The sequence below is a fragment of the Oryzias latipes genome, chromosome 2 (genome assembly GCF_053564925.1).
Source record: "Oryzias latipes strain Hd-rR chromosome 2, Olatipes_Hd-rR_3.1".
NCBI lineage: Eukaryota > Metazoa > Chordata > Actinopteri > Beloniformes > Adrianichthyidae > Oryzias > Oryzias latipes.
In genome coordinates this window covers 5,300,216-5,316,691 of record NC_136238.1, presented here as the reverse complement: position 1 = coordinate 5,316,691, position 16,476 = coordinate 5,300,216, and the positions used below count along the sequence as shown (strand labels likewise).

The window sequence follows — 16,476 nt, the reverse complement described above, 5'->3', positions numbered from 1 at the left end:
TTTATGGTTCCTAAATGACAGAGCAGCACTCTACAGCTTTACATGAAACCCCTGAGGAGTTCCAGGACGTACCGGGTCAACTCCTCCATGAGCTGCGTGTGGTCAGGAGGGAAGAACTTCACCACGAAGCGAAGGATGGTGTTTTTAGGCCCTGCGGACAGACAGGAAAAAGGGGGAGGAGCTAAAGGGAAAACCGAAGGATGCGGCAAAGTTTCCGTCCCGTTAAATCAGACGCATCGCCGCAAGAGGAAGGAAAACTCAGACAAGCGGTCAGAGGGGAGTCACTCACGGCGGATCTGCTTGAGCGTGGGCTTCAGGAGGTCCAGCCAGACCTGAGGAAAGAGCAGAAGCGGGAGCCATAGATCAGCTTTCATCTACGTCTGCAGAATCTGAGCGTCTGGACCTTACGGTTCCAGCTGACGGCCAAAGGAAAACCGTCACTAAACACGTTTAAAATCGATGCTACGGCTCCTTCATTCAGGTGAACGTTTGGGTTTGGCAGCAGCTCGGATTTCTCTGCTGCGAGGCGACAAAACAAGCTCCTGCAGACAATAAAAGACAGCCGCCCGCCATCTGTTACGACTTAAGTGCAGCCATGCAGACCTGCAGCTGCAGACACACCCATGCATTACACAGCAGGTCTGCAGACGCCTCCTTCAGCAGCTTCACGGAGCTGCGTCTCCTCCTTACCGTCATCTTCCGGTGATCCTGGTACTCCAGTCCGAAGTAGTCCGCCTCCGTCAGGTTAAGGTGAGCACAGACCAGGTCAAAGAGGCCCTTACCAGGTGACCGTTGCTGCAGGAGAAGAAGAAGAAGAAGAAGATCAGCTGAGCTTTGGTTCTTCTGGACGTCATCTCTGATGGGGAGCTGGAGGTCAGGGATCAGCTGGTGCAGTTCTGCAGTCTGCTGCTGTTCTTTAGTAAGGAGGATCCACCTCAGTCTACAGCTCTGCTTCCAACAAACAAACACCCAAAAAACCAGATCCGTTTAGGAAACTCTACAGTCTCCATGAGATTTCCTGCTCTGGAATGAACGTCCAGCTCCGTAAAAACGCCGGGACACAAACATGTACTGCAAATATTTAGGAAATTGGATTAAATATTGTGTTTTTCCAGCTAAAGGTTAAATGAATTTCCTCAGCCGGTAAAAAGTGATGGAGAGGAGAAGGAAAGAATGAGAGATGAAGATAAACTTTGACCCCAAAGACGTGGATTTGGCAGAAAGCGGCAAATAAAAAGGAAGAATTGTCATCATAAAACAACAACTTTTGTTTTTTTTTTTAGACATGAGGCAAAGGTCTGTAGTTCTGCTCCGTGGACGGAGCTCCAAATCTGCAATTTCCTCCACAAACAGCAGCTCCTTCTCCAATAACCAGGCAGCCTCACACTGGACCCCTTATTGAAGTAATAACGGTCCGAGGAATGCAGACGGGAAGCTCTGCAGCCTCAAATGTCCGCCTTCCTTAGGATAACACAGGAGTTCAACCTCCTCCAGTCCAGCTGCAGGAGCAAAACCGTCACCAAACCAGATCTGCAGGCTCCTCTGGAACCCAAAAACCCGGCCGGTCTGACCGTCAGACTGGAGGCCTTCTGCCGTCAAGCCTGAACTGGTTGTGGGCAGAGTATCAGCCTGAGTTCATTCCTGCTCTGTTTTGGAAAGTCAGAGCTTTCTTTCTGGATCAACAACGTTCCCGTCAAAATACCAAAACACGTCCCGCCGGCCTCGATCCGTCCCTGTCTCTTTAAGGATCGCAGAGGAGGTCCAGTCGGCTCTTATCAAACACCTGGAGGGTCGTAAAACGGAGACACGAGGCAGGAAATGACGTCATGGTCAAATAAAACTCTGTACCTGCAGATGAACTCAGATGACCTCGATTATAATGTTTATGGCAGTCAACCTATCTGAAGCTGATTCAACCCCAAACCACCGAAAAACCAGGTGCAGTTCACCGACTAACCTCTAGGGGCTTAAAGGCCGTGTCCCACAGCCGCTACGTACATTTAGCGCACAGATTGTATGGATGAAAATTGGTCATATGTGAATGTATACGTGGAAAAAGGGAGAAAAGTTGTGAAAATTTCACAGATGTATCAGGAATGAACCACGTTAAAATTACAGAAGAAGTACAAATAAACTACGCAAAGAACACGCAAACCAACGTACAACATGAACCGCGTGATTATTCTGCTGTTAATATGCAAATTATTAGTGATTTGTGCGTCAATTAACTAATTTGAATGTGATATGTGTGCCGTATACGAGATATAAAAGATATACATCGGTGCTTCGAAAATGAAAAGTGATTCAGACATACAAAGAACGCAAAGATCACGCATAATTGCATAAAATGTACATAATAATTACTGGAAATACTCGTAAACTGCGTAACCCAATTATCACGAAAGACCAACATTTCATACGTGGAAGATGCGCATAAAGTACGTAGCGGCTGTGGGACGCAGGCTTAACTGAATTACTTCCGGTTCTAATCGAATGAAGTCAACTCAGTCACCATTTTGACACGATACAGACGCCGCCATGTTGGAGCCAGAAGTCACCCTTACTGTACTTCCAAACAGGAAGTACAGTAAGGGGGACTTCTGTACAGGAAGTACAGAAGTCCCCCTTACTGTACTTCCTGTTTGGAACGCCAGGGGGCGAAGCTACTCATTCCACTTCTCTGCAGTTTAAGCAGCATTTTAAACATTATTTTCAGGGTTATCATGACAACCAATCTGTGTTAAGGCACAGTGGGGCGTAGCCTGAGGATGTAAAGGTGAAGAGACGTGATGTCATTTCCTGTTGAACTTGAGGCATTTCAATTCTTTGCCTCTCATGAGAACATCTGTGGCTCTTCGTGTTCTTCCAGAGGAACAAAGAACACAAAACATCATGTGATGATGGGCTTTATCTGATGAAGACTTCTAGTTTAGTGTCTCCTTTAGAGATGAAAGAAAAGAAGAAGAAAGAATTCAAGTTTTTATTATAACAAACTAAAGTTTCTAAAAAAAAGTCTCCATGTTGGCATGAGAGTCCAGACTGACGTTCTTTCTTTTCAAACACAAACGTTCCTTTCAGTAACGTCCATCAATGAGGCTCTCCGAGTCCACCAAAAACATCACATTACGCATGTGCACACACACGTGCACACACACACATTAGATTCTATCAGAGTGGAGTTTCAGAATCAGTAGATCCTGGATTTGTTTCCAGACAGAACTCCAGTTTGTTCTGGACATTTATGCATATTTATAGCAGGTTCTACAGTCTGGTGATGAGGCCACGGAGAAGAAATAACAACCAGTTAGGAACATGGAAAACCATTCTGAGTCAGCCTGCAGAAGCCCCTCCCCTTTTCTCCACACCTCTCAGAAGACGGTCCAGAGTGGTTTTTAGGGGAACCGAGGCACAAATTATAGGCTGAATGTCACCACAGAGGATAGAAATATCCATGACGGTCCAAATCAACTCCTAAACTTCCTCAGCAGCGCGGTCAGAGGGGCCTTCACCACATCTCCTGCAGAGCACAGACGGACCACCAGAACACCTGCTGGACCAGCACAGAGGGACCACCAGAACACCTGCTGGACCAGCACAGAGGGACCACCAGAACACCTGCTGGACCAGCACAGAGGGACCACCAGAACACCTGCTGGACCAGCACAGATGGACCACCAGAACACCTGCTGGACCAGCACAGATGGACCACCAGAACACCTGCTAGACCAGCACAGACGCACCACCAGAACACTTGCACCAGAACACTTGCGGGACCAGCACAGACCGCTGACCCTTCAGCAGCGTTACTGAAGGAGGGCAGGAGGGCTTCATTCAACAGCTTCTCTAAAGGGGGTGGGGGGTGGATCTGTGTCTTTTTCCACAACAACCCCCCCCCCCCCCCCACTCCCTCACAGGAGCCCTTTCCCTTTCTGCCCCGCCCCCCCTCACGGAGGACAGCACAGTCAGAACTCTGCAGGTCTTAATCTGAGTTGCTACCCAAACGCCCACATGCACGCTCACGTGCATGGACATTTCCCCATCACAAATGATTGATGAGCCCCCCCCCGAAGGAAACCCAAATGTTTCCGATTTCTGCATGAAGACGAGCAGAGACTACAGCAGATTGAAAGGAGGCCGGTTCCGATTGGCTGTTCCGTGTGGGAACCCCTCTGCTGTTCCAGTTCTCCAACAAAAGCCCGGCTGTGAAGAACCGCAGAGGATGATGCAATAGCTGGCATGGCTGCTTCATTCCTGAGGTCCAGGACCTCAAAGAGAGGATTCAGACTGTGGGCTAACGCTCCTCTCTGCGGTTTTTCCAGCAGCTTCTTCAAATCTCTCAAACAGACGGTTGATGATGTGTTCAACAAAAGATGAAGATGGATTTCTCAACTTGACTTCATTTTCTCCAGAAATCAGAGCCTTGGCCTTCCCGCAAACGGACAAGTGGGCCGGGCACAAAACGTTTTTTTTCCGTTCAACTGCCAATCAAAACTTTAGCAGTAGCACTTTGACAACAAAAAAGTATCCCGGAAGGTGGTCTACATGAGTGAGGAAGAGGACAGCATCATCACCGTAGAGCAGGGGTCGGGAACCTATGGCTCTCGAGCCATATATGGCTCTTTTGATGGTCACATGTGGCTCGCAGACAAATCTTTAATTATACTTTTTTTTTCTTCATTAGACCAGTCATTCTCGGGCGCGATGCGATGCCAGAGGCGCGCAGTAGTAGCAGTGCTTAGAGAGAAAAATCTACGCCATCGCTATCAGTTTACTATTATCTATTATTATTATTAGTTTGTACCAGCCGGACCCCTGTGAATTGCCGTGCCTAAAACTGCGCGCTCCCGTCTCTGAGGAAGAGCGCAAAGTTGCGGGGACGGGATGTGTGAGGAAGAAAGCAGAGGGTGGGGGGGGGGCAGGCAGCAGGTGAATCGCGCAGGGATTGTAAAAACGTAAAACCCACTGCCCGTCACTCACTGCAGTGTGAGTATGTGTTTGGCTCCACATTTGCATGTGATCAGTCTTTCTCACATCTACAGAACATTCAGACCTACGATCACGTTTAAAGTCTCAACGTCTGCATGAAGCAGAAACTCACCACGTATCAACCAGACTAGACCATCAGCAGAACTACCACGAGAAATACTCATCATTTATCAGCAACAGCATAACAATATTATTAAAAAGAATCCACAGACTTATTGTACTTTAAAAATTTTGAAATTACATCAAATGCACACATTCAGTTGAATATTTAGTTTTAAACATATTGTAGCGGACTGAGTTTAACTTGGCTGTTGGGCCGCGTTAAAAGTTCTGGAGTTCATTGAACGCATCAAGCAGAGATCTGATTGGCCCTCAGTTCTGTCGCTCAGCCTGTTGTTAGGTAGTTTGGACCAATGGGGTTCAGCTATGGGCCGAATAAAGCAAAATGGGAGGGCTGGAGCGGGAGCAGGGGAATATAAAGTTGGGAGAAGCGCTCTCGTCTCGGCGGGAGAGATTCAGGAGTTGCTGAATTGATTGTACGGCGTTTGTTGTGGTCTACAGTAACCAGAATAAAGAACCTTAAAAGAGGTTAAGTCTCCGTGCCTCAATGTGGGAAAGGGACACTACATTTTTGTATGGCTCTTTGGAAAATACATTTAAGAATTTGTGGCGTTTATGGCTCTCTCGGCCAAAAAGGTTCCCGACCCCTGCTGTAGAGTAAATGTGAAGAAACTGGATTTTCTAGAAAGGACTGTATTTGTGTTAGTTCGTAACCCCGTCAGTTTCTTACACACAGAAATAATGAATAACGACTCAGAGACAGTTACTTATCTTTTGTAGATTTACTCCGCACAAGGACCACAGATTTGTACGCAGGGTTACAGACAGATGAACAAGATGCATTCAAAGTCTGAACAAAGGGGTTCAGAAAAAGGCCTGGCATATATACCTTGCATTTGCATATTCAGAACCTCATCCGATGGATCATGGTGTGAAAAACACACCCACAGACTGTTGCAGGCTAGATGCTCGAAGGTCAGAGCAGCTAAAGTGTCAGATCTCTTGCAGACATTTGCCAGAACGCATACACCAGAACACACAAAGATGAAAAGGGAGGATGTTAAAGGAATGTTTGCGAGACAATAGTCTTGGCTGTGCTCTGTCTGGAGTGTAATATAATTTTGAGATGATAATACATAGTAAATCGAGGTTAAGCCATTAATGTAATAAAAGGTAAAAGTTAGTTTAACAAAATGAAAAAGGGAGTTTCTAACTATTCTGTTTCTAATCATTCCTAACAGTAAAGCTACAGCGTCTCAGGGAAGTTCCTTTCCATAAATTACCTGCAATAAGTCTCCATCTTTATTTTTTAGAATCATTCTAGATTTTTTAAAGCTGTGAAACTCTTCACTTGATCCAGTTTAAAGTCTCACAGTTCGTAGAAAGAAAAATCCAGTTTAATAGAAGGAAAAGCGAAGATCAGACCAGAGGATTTGTAGATCTTTCCAGCGAGACCATGAAAGGTAAACTCGATAGAGCAAAGAAGAGATCCGGAAGATTTTAGGGAAAACAAATTAAGTGACGAGCAAATGAAGCCTCGTGAAGCTTTGAGGCTTCATTCCACAAAATCTGGTGTGTGTAGAGAAAAAGTGAATCCAGGAAAACTTCTACACCCTTTTGTCTGTGCTTTGATTTAACAAGGCAAGACACCGAACACACAGAGACACACATACACAAAAATGCACACAAACACACACACATGCGCGTAGAAACAGAAAAAGAGACACAAATAGCACGAACACAAATGAAACACACACATAGTTATATACAGACACAGAAACACAAGAGCACATGCACATAGAAACGTGCGCACACACAAAAAATGCCCACAAAAAAACACACACATAGAAGCACCCAGACACACACAAAAAGTAACATTCACAATCGCACACAGAGATAAACACGTAGAAAAACCCAAACACAGAAAAAAAAAAAAAAAAACAGAAATACACACACAATGACAGAAGAGCACACACACATATAGAAACAGGAAAACACAAACACAAAAAGAGACACAGACACACACACAAACAGAAATACACAAAGTCACAAGAGCACACACACATATAGAAACATGAAAACACAAAAAGAGACACACACACACAAAAACAGAAATGCACACACATGGAAACACATACACACAAAAAGAAACACACAAAAACAATCACACACAAAAATGCGCGCGCACACACACAAAGTAAAAATCAACAACACAGAAACACGCAAACACACTGAAAGCAAACGTAAAGGGGCTGCAGGGAAACGAGGGTTTGACACGGTTTCTGAAACGTCAGGAGTTCCCAGAATCCTCTCTGTCAACTCAGACGTCTCCAGTGGAAGCAGATGACGTTCCTAACCTTCCACATCATGATCCAGCACCAAACTAAAATGTGCTTCTGCTTCTGCTGAAGATGTTAAATCCTCAAAACCGTAACAGAGAACAGAGGAGTTGGCACGCATCATGAACGCCATGCAAATGAGTTCAAGGCCGCATGAAACGGCCCCCCGGGGTCCGTCTAAAGAGGGTCATTATGGGCTTCTGTGAAGATCTGAGCAGGGAGTTGGGCTGTGGATGATGGATGAAGGCCTGTCAGAGCCGACACCTCCAGCGTCTTCCTCACATCCAAGCCTGGGAGCTGCAGAACCAGGAAGAAGAGAACTTCTTATCTGGTTTCCCCGTCTGCCTTCAGACTAAATCTTAGCGATAAACTCGTCTGTATCTGACAAGCGGAGCGTCCAACCAGCCGTCTGCCTGTAGAAGAGCCCCACAGACAGACAGGAGCGCCATCACGTGCATTTCTGTCCCCCTCTGGGAAACGCGCCACGCGGCGAGCAATCAAACGCAGGAGGAACCGCTTTCATGTCCCTTTGTACGACTGCAGATTTAATTCAGATGTTTGTCTCATTTTGGAAGAAAACTGTGATGCAATCCTCTCCAGACCACACAGGAAGTTGAAAACAAGAAGCTTTAACCCGCAGCTTTCCCTCAAACTGATGTGTTCAAGTATTCATTCATGGATTTGGTTGGTTTGGTTTATTTCAATCAATTCTCTGCAAAAAACAAAGGAAAAGGCAATAACATTCAAGCTGGAAGCGGCGTCGTATGGCCGACCCGCCGCCGCCCTTGCTGCCTCCTTTGATTCGCCTTCACTAGCTGCTACTATCAGCTGCTACACGCCCTTTCTGTTGGTTTTATCGCCATAGCAACCATTTTACTTTTCAGTCTCCCGAGTGTGACGAACAGGTCGATGCCATTTTTAGAAGAATCTGCAATAGTACATGTTTGAATTCCCCTTGGCAACGGATGTTTTTAGTTGATCACGGCCACGTTCAAAGCCAGAGATTCAGGTGTTTCACTTTATGTGCGAGCTCGCCGCACTGGCAACATTTTTCCCATTGATGCTCGAGGAGTTAGGAAGGGATAGATCGAGAGAGTTGACATTTGTAGAAGGTACTAAAGAGGATTTTTTTTGGGTGGGAGAAATGAAGGACGGTCCTGAGGTCAAAGGTCAATGAAACTTTGGCTGTGGGTATGGACCTGACCTGGCGGGGTGTGTGTGAAATGTTGTGACGATCGCACAAACAAAAGTTTTCAATTTCCATATTGTAGGAAGATGTGAAAAATTGCCAAAGCGTAGCTCTTGTGGCCATCCCATAATAATTTGAAAACTTCCTTTGGAATTTTGGTTCACTACTGGATTTTGAAATATTTCTTTCGAGCCCCGTTTGTTTTAGTATAACATTTTTTTAACTCGCTGTGATGTCATCGTTTTTTTTTGCGTCATGACATCATCAAGCATTCCATAATATTTCCTGGAGGACTTGCCAGTCCATCCCATAACGTCATCGATGAAGCAGAGCCATCATCCTTGATGCCTGATGCCACACAAACACACAATGGAGAGACGCACAATCTGATCGCACAACAAAGCCTTTGAAGCTGGGGGGGGGGGGTCGAACTCCCGCTGCTTCGGTCCCTCTGCCGGAGGCTTACGGAGATTAAGGTCAAACGTGCCGGCGGGCGGGACGACCACAATCAACACAGGAAGGAGAAAATTCAACTCGAAAGAAGCCTTCAGGTTTTTCAGAATAAAAGCATCACAGGAGTAAAGGAGATTTAGTTTGTTTATTTTTGAATAATCCCAAAATATACTTTTAATAAACCGATATGAGCATGTCCAACTTTATGCACAAAAACAAATCTTTAAAATGTTGAAAAATAGAGTAACTAAACTTAAACTTCCAAAATAAAAGTATTTTTCCATCAGGTTTTTCCAGAATTTGGGATTTTTTCCCATCAATCACTTCTGAAACCTTCACCTGACCAGATTACCTCTTTGTATTTCCTGTTTCTAATCTGGATTATTCATCCCAAACACACCTGAGTGAAGCAGCAAAGCAGACTTCTATTTAGCTCTACCGATCTCCCTCTCTGAGCTGAGGGTTCGTCATAACGGCGCTAAAAGTGAAACACCAGACGGATCTGGTTTCCAGGACTTCCTCTGTGCCGTCAAACTCCTGAATGAGCTTTTGTTGTGGCGCCTCTTCAGAGTAGAACCAGTCTGACGCTTCGCCAAAGGACCGTCGCATTTCCACAGAAGCCGCTGAAGCGACCACGCAGCCACGAGGAGCGGCGTCCGTTAGCACGCACACACAAAGAGCCCCTCCCCTCAAAACTCAATAATTTAGCAGGTGAGGGGCGGGGACTGCCTTCAGGCCACATGAATAATCAAGATGAGGCTTTGACTGCCTGACAGACAGACGTGCACGCACAGAGTGTCTGCTCACAGACACTGTTCAAATCCAGAGGAACACCTCCACTCTGTGCTGAAGAGCAGAAGGTCAACATCAAAAGGTCACAAGGTCGTCTTATTTTCTAAAAGCCAAAAAGCAGAAAAGCCTCACATTCTGCTCAAGTAGAAGAATTAAACATCATCACATCAATAAGAGGTTTGCTTTTAAAAAACACTTTGTGTGTTTTACATTAACTGGATCGCCTTCTGTCATACGTTTCTTTCAAAATAAAAGCTTTCGAGCGTTTGTGATCTTTTTTGAGATAACCTTCCATGTTTCACAGATGGTTTTTTTGTTTATCATTCTGTCCCGCAGCCGTCCCGGACTGTCGTTTCTGTAATTCTTCTATGTTATTGCACCTTTGACACCCCCCCCCCCCCCCCCCCCCAAAATAAAAATGATGACATCACAGCGGGAGAAACCGTCAAAACAATGAATGGGGCCAAAATCTTTTATGAGACTCAAATAGAATATTGCCAACAAAACCAAAACACACATGAAATTTTCAACACTAAAGTTTCTTTGACCTTTGACCTCAGGAAGAGGCCGCCATCTTGAATCTCCCCCAAAAAAGTCACCTTTAGTACCTTCTACAAATTTAATCTTCTCCTAGGAATTTTAATCTATCGCCTCTTTACTCCTCGAGCATCAACAGGAAGCTACGAAAAGTTTTAAAAACGGCGTAACCGTGGCGAGCTCGCAAGAGTGCCGTTCCCCTGTAAATATATTGTACAAATGTAACATGTGAATTCCTGGCTCAAGCTGAACAAAACGACATAACGTACAATATAATCATATCACGAATGTGGGCGTGGTTAACTGAAAACTGAAAACCTCGGATGCCAAGGAAATCCAAACGTTTTACTTTTGCCGATTCTTCTAAGAATTACATCCACCCGTCCTTCGTCCCAAGACGACCAAAAACGAAGATGGTTGCTATGGAGACGAACCTAAAGAAAAGCCGCCATTTAGAAAGAAGTGTTTTTAATTTATAAATGTATGACCAGGGTGGCGGAGGCCGCCCTCGCTGCATCCTCTTTTGAAAGGGCGGGTCAAAAGAGGATGCAGCGAGGGCGAGGGGGGGGGGGGTTGGGGTGTCATCGCCTGTGTCCCATGCACAAAACCTCTCAGCAGCAGTTTAGTTTTAAATAAACTAAACTGAAACCATGGAGGACATTTGAACCACAGAGGTTTTCCAGAAGAAGTCAGCTTCAACTGCGACGGCACCTTCATCCATCACAGCCGGCCTGGAGTTTGAAGATAACAGGCTGGTTAATGAGTGGCCCGCCCGCCCACCCACTCCACCCCCCACTCCACCCCCCAGTCCAGACGGATGGGAACACGCTGTAAAGTCAACAAATGAGACACTCGTCCTCCACTTTGTCTGCATGGATGTCCAAACATGAAGGTACTCAGACACCGACAGGCTGATTCACCAACACTCCCCCCCACCCTCCCCACGCCTGGGGGGCCTGGAAGCTCCCCCAGCACAGAGACTGGATTCTTTCCTCACGTACGTCACTAATAATCCAGCGGCTGGGTTTTCCCAAGAAGCCTGCAAACTATGGAGACATGTTTATGCCACCATGATGCACAGAAACTTTCTAAGTTTTCAGAAAAAATTTTGACTGCACAAAAAAAAAAAAATGAAAACGAATGTTTAATTTTTCATTTGGAACTGATTTGGAAGGTTTTGTGTGCAACATGGTGCATAAACATTACTCCATAGCAACCTGCTGGACTTTCAGGAGCAGCCAAACAAATCCATGATGGGGGGGGGGGGGGGGGGGGGGGCACATGGTCCGACACAAGGTCAGAGGTCAGACACACTTCCTGCGTGTCTCCAGGAAGTGGCGGGCGGTACTCACGGTTATCTGGAAGACCTCCTGACTGTCGTCCAGCATCTGGACCCTGATGGGCACCTGCCTCCCCGGGGGGTGCGCTGGGGGGCGCTGCCCCGGCTCCAGGGTGGACACTCCGAAGCTCTCGGGGGCGCTCAGCCTCTGTCCGGCCGTGGACGGTCTGTCGGCGGCGTCCATGTCTCACTGCTGTCGTCTGCTGGGGAGAAGGAGAGCGGGTTGATTGAAAAACATCCACCTGTGGCGGCGCCCCCTTCAGGCGTTGTGGGATTTTTCACACTCTGGCGTTTCCCCTCATTTGTGTTGGAGACGTTTTCGCGTGCCGTAACCTCAACCATAAGTCTGAGGGTGCAGACTGACAGATTTCCAGACAGCCCCCCAGGTACGGCGGCACACAGGTGGGGTTTCCAAACCCGTCCAGACGTGCCCCACAACAAAAGGATGCAACAGCGCCGTTTGAATTCCTCCCAGCGACCCTTCCCCACCTCCAAACCTCAGACGGTGAAGGAATGCGGCCTCTTCCTCTGCATTCACTCAAACCCCCGCCGCTGTAAACATGCAGGGCGGAGCACGGCAAACGGGTGGCGAACATCAGAGGCTCTGTTTACAGCAGGCTTCATTTACCGTGTCTAATGTCCACTCGAGCGCCATCTGAGGATAAACACGCTGCGGTGATGAATGGGATCTGTGTGGGAAACCCTTCAGACCGCTGCAGGTTTCAGGAGCCGAGACCTCGACTGGAGGCAAATGTTCGAATCCCGACACCAAAGTGAGCACGCTCCACAGGGAGAGGCGACTCCACGAAAACTTTCATCAGAAAGTTCCAGCAACAAACAGGTCACTCAAGTGGGCTCCAGTTGGCAAAAGTGGTCGTCATAGAAACTCGGACCAATCACTTCTTACTGATGACGTCTGGTTCCAACATGGCGGCGTCCGTTTGGTGACTTCATTTGGTTCGAGCCGGACGTTAAACTTCGTTCACGTTGGGCTCAGAAACCCGTTCAAGCGACCGCTTCCAAGGTCCGTTTCGGACGTCCGCGTTCAAAAACCGTGGGAGTTTTTAAGTTTATTTTTCGGATTCTACGTACAAGAAACAAGTTACACCAGTTCAACTTCGACCAATCAGGGACTCGGATGGGATAGTGACTGATGGCTAGTAACATCCATGGACCGTTTGAAGATTGATCATAAAGGAGGATTTGAATAATCGCGGTTTGCTTAAAAAAACGCGTTCAAAATCCCACGGTAAGCGCGTTCTCGAATGCGGCATAAGCTATTTACTCAAAAACAGTCAATGTTCTGAGTCAACGTTGCTATGGCAACCACTCTAGCCAGTCTGGAGCGAGGCTGTTGGAAGTTTCAAATGAGGCACGCCATGGGGGGGCGTGGCCACTCATTCCAGTTCTTGAAAACAGTCAATGAGGGAAAAATGCTAACCTGTTAGTATTTAGGGAAATCCACAAACAGGTCAGTCCATGCTAATCCCCCCCCCACGGGGTCATTACCTCTCTTAACCACAGCAGAAAAGCTTAACCTGGAGTCGGGCCAAGGAAATGACCCGCTACGGCGGGAACCTGACAGTCAAGTTCCTCTTTCCACCTGTGGGAACTCGATCTCCACGACCTGAGAGGCGGGGCTTCAGAGGACGCTTCTCGCTGCAGGGTCTGACCCCCTGGAAACTGGACATGTCTTCATTTCCTCTGCCGGGCTGGACATGGGGGGGGGGTTAGAATACAGAGCGAGCAGCTCCCCCCAGCAGCCACAAAGGAGGCCTGTGTGGGAGCGTCCAGCAGCGCCGCTTTAACTCAGCCGGCCCTCTAAAGCTGCTTTTCAACCGCCGTTAGCAGGAAGTTTCCCAAGAGAGGGGCGCCAGGTCCTGAGAATCCCCCCCCACCACCACCACCACGACCATTATGAGTCGTCCAGAGGAGCCGGCAGCTCCGCGGATGGAGGCGTGCAAAAGTCCCCGAGGACCAGCAGCATTTGCATGAGGGTTACACAACAGGAAGTGGCCATAAAAGGAGCTTGGCAGGGACGAGACAATAAAAGCTCAGTAAAGTGAAAATGAAAAAAGAAAAGCTAATATACTGATGAAAGAAAAGCACAAGGAGTCCATAAAAGGGCATGGGGGGGGGGCAGTGTTTTCTCAAGACTTCCCATTAGAGAGAGAGAGATCTTTTCATTAAGTTGATCAGCAGGAGGCGGCCTTCATTCCAACTCCTCTGCACTCCTTTGGACTAACGAGTTTGGTTAATCATTCAACCAAAACTCCCAGCTAGATTGGTTTTTATACACCTGTACGTCACGTTCACTGTTAACCACAGAGTACTTGTCTGTACTTCTGAAGTAGTTTTCCTAAAGAAAATCAGAAGAAAAACTTGATATCTGAGCTGCGTTCGTGGATCTATACGTCTACAGGTGGATGCACCGGAATGGGGCGGAGCTGGGAGCTTGTGGCTCCGCCCAGTACTTTTTCTACGTCACAAATACGATTTTTTTCAAACAGCATTTTTGTATCTGCTCCCGATTCATTTGAAGTCTTAAAAATCCTCAGAAAGGTAAATGTAGGCTTCGTTTTCTCCAACAGAAAACACTATTTTCATCGGCGTTCCATGTTCCCATTTTCCCTCCTTATTGTCAACAGGATTGGTAAACTGTTGTTAACCACACGGTCTGTTATTTTGGTTTTTTGGTTATTTTTATTTTGGCTTTTTATGTTCTTGAGGGACATTTATAGAAAGAAAACAACGCTTAAAATTGCATTTCTGAGTATTTTTTTTAATTCAAATGATGAATTGTGAGCAGATGAAAAACTGCCGTTTGAAAATCACGGTATGTAATTGCTGGGCGGGGCCAAAGTCTCCCAGCTCCGCCCCTTTCTGATGCCTCCGCTGTAAGACAAATAGATCCACGAACGTCTTTGTTTCCAAGCTGGATTCTGGATCACAACTGGATTCTGGATCAGAACTGGACGGCTGCATTAGCAGGAGAGAGTCTAAACAAAGGGATGATGGGAAATGAAGGGAGCCTCACTCCTCGCCAACAGTCAGAGGTAGAGTATGCAGGAACTATGTTTTATGAAAACTACAGGTTTTGGGATTTTGGCTCATCATCATTCAAAGACCCCTGAGAACTAAGTAGATCAGTGGATGATCGGAGCGGATTTTCTTATTTTTATTACAAAACTTAGACTTTAGAGCATCTCTGATGCATCAAAGCTGCAACACAAGCCTCCTGATTCCATCCTGAAAAGCCGAACCTTCAGACATGTGGTTCCCCAAACGGACTGAACCAGATGATGGTCCAGATGAAAGGTCAGAACCACCGTCTCTACTCCTGCTCCTAAATTTGGCCGTGGACCTCGTCTGGCGCCCCCAGCCGCCCCCCCAAATCCATCTGTATGAAGTCCATCTGCTGGACTGTTCAAACATGTAGTTGTAGAGTCAGATAAGTTAATTCTTCTCTCTGAGTTCTGGTCCATCGCCTGTCCGTCCTGGGGGAGGATCCCTCCTTCATGTGGACACCCCTGAGGTCTCGTTTACCCTGAATCCGTTTTGTTTTTAGGAGTTTTTCCTTATTGTCCAGTTCAGTTTAGAATGTTCCTGTTCAATTCTATGTTTTCTATGATCCGTATGATTGTATGTGAACAGTCAACGGTTTGAATCCCATTGAGGCGACTAATGAGATTTTAGGCCATATCAATACAATTGAATTGCAGCTTTCATCAGGGTGACGTTTGTACCTGTGGCCCTGAGACACAAAGACATGCAGGATGGCTGACCCCAGGGTCCCGGCTGACCCCAGGGTCCCGGCTGACCCCCCTCTGACCTCCACTACAGGAAGGAGGGGCTGGTTTGGATCAATGGAGGAGAGCTGAAGGTGTCAGCTTTGTCAGTCAGAAGATGAGCGGACAGATGGCAAAGAGCAGCTCCAGGATGTGGGTTAGCGGAGTAATCCCGCAGCAAACGTGTCAGTGGGTTACCGTGAGGTTAAGACACGAGTGGATTACTGTGACAGATGAGGAGCTTACAGTCTACAAACCCCCCCAAAAATAATTCATCAACCCCTCCGAATAAACTGACTTTGGGGTTGCAGTAGAACCTCTGGATCCTCTGGGGCGGAACCGGTTCAAAGAAATGGCTCAAAACACCGGAGAAAACCGCCGTTTGTCCTGAAACTAAACCTCGCTTTAGTATCCGGATCCGTGATTTCCTTACCCCCCTCCTCCTCCTCCTGCTGTTGGATCCACGGACGCGAGAACTTTAACTCCCACGCTTAAAATCCCACGCGACGGCGGAGTGGAGTTCGGGTTCGGCGGCAGAACCGCCTGGCGCTCAGGCGGGACGAGGCTTCGGCGCGGCGGCCATCGACGAGAGTGTGGGCCGCCGCAGGAGAAGGGAGCCTTTCCGCTGGAACAATAAAGAGAATCACCGCCTCCAGCCCCGGAGGAGCGCGTGCACCCCGCCAAGGCGAGGGGCGGGCGGCGCGGCGGCGCCCCCTGCTGGTGCAGAGGGGAAACACATTCACAAATCTGCCACTACGTGGAGATTCAATGAATGGAAACAAAAATGTGAAGACTTTAAAGGTAACTCCGCGTAACATTTCTTGGTTAAAAAAGATTAACAAAAACAAAGTCTCTAAGAAAAAACATGTTGTGGCCCGTACGGGGATCGAACCCGCGACCTTGGCGTTATTAGCACCACGCTCTAACCAACTGAGCTAACCGGCCATGCCAACTACGGCGAAGATTATCATTATTCAACGTTGTCATCGTCCA

General features: G+C 47.2%; 1 protein-coding gene and 1 non-coding gene across 6 annotated transcripts in view; both read right to left on the bottom strand.

The window, feature by feature from the left end:
* The window catches only part of LOC101170009 (FERM, ARHGEF and pleckstrin domain-containing protein 1), a 34,908-nt gene extending 18,460 nt beyond the window's left edge, over positions 1–16,448 (bottom strand). For 2 of the 5 annotated variants that reach the window (XM_023948962.2, XM_078930882.1), the window contains exons 1-5: positions 15,917–16,448; positions 11,709–11,895; positions 691–795; positions 290–332; positions 73–151 (exon numbers count right to left, since the gene is read on the bottom strand). In XM_023948962.2, the coding sequence (XP_023804730.1) occupies positions 73–151; positions 290–332; positions 691–795; positions 11,709–11,879 (398 nt within the window). In that variant the 5' untranslated portion in view covers positions 11,880–11,895; positions 15,917–16,448. Of the gene's footprint in view, positions 1–72; positions 152–289; positions 333–690; positions 796–11,708; positions 11,899–13,204; positions 13,355–15,916 lie in introns of those variants that run through there. The other 3 variants (XM_023948960.2, XM_023948968.2, XM_023948964.2) reach the window with 2 other exon arrangements.
* On the bottom strand, positions 16,355–16,428 carry trnai-aau (transfer RNA isoleucine (anticodon AAU)). The gene has a single exon. It is a non-coding gene; the product is annotated as a tRNA-Ile (tRNA).
* Positions 16,449–16,476: the final 28 nt, after the last annotated feature.